The sequence below is a fragment of the Octopus bimaculoides genome, chromosome 1 (genome assembly GCF_001194135.2).
Source record: "Octopus bimaculoides isolate UCB-OBI-ISO-001 chromosome 1, ASM119413v2, whole genome shotgun sequence".
Classification (NCBI taxonomy): Eukaryota; Metazoa; Mollusca; class Cephalopoda; order Octopoda; family Octopodidae; genus Octopus; species Octopus bimaculoides.
Window position 1 is genome coordinate 8,756,710 of NC_068981.1, and position 2,455 is coordinate 8,759,164.

A 2,455-nucleotide genomic window follows, 5' to 3' on the forward strand; every position below is an offset into this window, starting at 1 on the left:
GTATAACTGCAGGTAAGCCAGTGGAACAGGTATGACTCGGGTGAGCCAGTAAGCAGGTAAGACACAGATAAGCCGGTAACCAGGTAAGACACAAGTGAACCAGTAGCCAGTTAAGACACAGATAAGCCAGTAACCAGGTGAGTCACAAGTAAGCTTGCAGCCAAGTAAAACACAGCCAAGTCGGTAGCCAAGTAAGACACAGGTGAGTCGGTAGTCAGGTAAAATAGAGGTAAGTCGGTAGCCAGGTAAGACACAGGTAAGCAGGTAGCCAAGTCTGTTTGATATGAGGAAAGGAGAAAACTCCCTCCATACATTCATTCAGTATCCACGGTTCGCTGACTTCTCATATTATGCTGAATAGCTACTATCGCCAGCGAGACAGATGCAAATGTCAATCAAGTCCTTTGTAAAGATCGCCTTCCATTATGTTTTGCTGTGGCGGGGAGCAATCAGTTCCTTGAGTTTTAAATGCTATACTCAGAGAAGCAATGTGGTAAAACTCAGTTCCGATCTTCGAACGATACTGGAAAACGAAACATAAAAGATGGAATGAAAATATTCGAATAACTCAGACGAGCTTAGATTGGATAACATTATTGAAAAGAAGATTCGTATTGTTTGATCATGTAACACAAAAGAGTATAAAAATAGGAAATAATGAAAATGAAAATAAGTGAAAGAAAGGGGGAAATAAGTGAAAAAAGGGGGAAATAAGTGTAAAAAAGGGGAAATAAGTGAAAAAAGTGGAAAATAAGTGAAAAAAGGATGGGTTTAGAGTGATTATGGAACATTCAAACTTCATGTTTATTTATAGTTGGTTTATTCATAATAATTGTCCGACACGTGTTTCGATCGCATTAATTGCATATTGCTGCATATTCATATGCAGCGATTTATGCATTACTAGTACGATCTCTTCAGTGTGCATAAATATGACATTATTCAAAGAGGAATTTTCCTCCGTTATTAATTTGAATTAGGCTTGGTAGCGGTAGTAGTATACCATGACGTTCATCGATGAGCTGTTTTCCACAACTGATTGTTTGGGTAAAATTCAACAGCAGCAGCAGCAGCAGCACTGCTTGCTGAAGTTGGCAACATTTCTTGGTCCGTTGGGGAGTGGTTATTTATAGAATACTTTTATTTTGAATGATTCTACATTCTTTATAGTCACATGGTTTTTGATGGATTTCAGAGTTGGTGATAATATTCAAATTTTTGTGAAGGTTATTAATAAAATAAAATTATTACAAATAAATTATTAATAAAATACAATTATTGGTTGAGATGGTGAGAAAAGGGATGGCAGTTATTTGAGGGAAATAAGGTGTCTAGTTCAGTGACAGAGAGAGAGAGAGAGAGAGAGAGATTACTAAGGTATGTAAAAAGGTATGAGAGAAGATAGAAGGGGGAACTGTGGGGATGAGTTGGTGGTCGAGATAGCAGTGGTTAGTGAGGTGATGACTGTGGGTTGGTATTGGAGGGGGAATACAGTTGTAAGCAGAGGTGTACGAAATTGAATAGAGAGACGTGAATAAAGAGGGGGAGGGGTTGACTGGTTAGTATCCAAATGAATGGGATAGTATACTATTAAGGGTAAGTTTAGAGTGATTTGATAGGACATTGATGTATTGTAAAGATTGATTGAGTTTATGGAAAGGGTGATTTGTATTTAAGTCCAGAGTAACGTCTAGGAATTGGCCATTTTAGTGTCATTTTCGAATGAGATACTCAGGTTATAGTTTTTAAAAAGTTTGTGAAAGGCTTTCTTCGTGCGTTCCACAGACGATCGAGATAATCCAGTTCCTGTAAAGAGTGTGTCATCCCGGAGAGGTTAGGGAAGTGTTGTTTAATTTGCGAAAGAAGGAATAAGCTTACTAGATCAGTAAAGTGGGCTGAGTCAGATGAGCCCATGGTTATATCGAAGAAATCGGTAGATGAGTTGCAGGTTCGGTTATTATCCTGAAAGTGAATAAGAGTTTTCCTAACAACCAGGAAGAGAGTGGAACCAAGTGATGACATCACCAGTACAATTCCACAATAGACTACCATTCAGATGCCATCAACCCCCACCCTCCTATTCACCTTCTTACTCCCCATCTCTACTACTACTCCCTTACTAGCTTAATTATTAACCCCTCACTCTTCTCGAACTATCTTTTCTTTCTCACTATACACTGTCTTGATACCACCATCCGAATTCCCCCCCCCCTCTAATACACTTAACTTTCCACATTTAATCATTCCATCTTTGAACTTCGCTGCATTAAGATCTGGAATGTAAGATCTTCTCTACCCTGATGACGGAGGCTCGTCTCATCCTATGTTAAGGGTATCGCCGAGCCCCCAGAAACACTTGTTGGACATATAATGCCTTTCTCCTACCCCTTTAAATTTCTCTGCCGTTCGTATTTTGTGAAAGTTGGACCTACACACACACACACACACACACACA

The 2,455-nt window shown here is 39.2% G+C and overlaps 1 protein-coding gene across 1 annotated transcript in view; it reads right to left on the reverse strand.

Moving 5' to 3' along the window:
- Positions 1-391: 391 nt before the first annotated feature.
- LOC106869957 (uncharacterized) overlaps positions 392-2,455 on the reverse strand; it is a 17,387-nt gene continuing 15,323 nt past the window's right edge. Inside the window, exons 4-5 of the mRNA XM_014915902.1 lie at positions 1,879-1,962; positions 392-523 (exon numbers count right to left, since the gene is read on the reverse strand). Of these exons, the coding sequence (XP_014771388.1) occupies positions 392-523; positions 1,879-1,962 (216 nt within the window). The remainder of the gene's footprint in view (positions 524-1,878; positions 1,963-2,455) is intronic.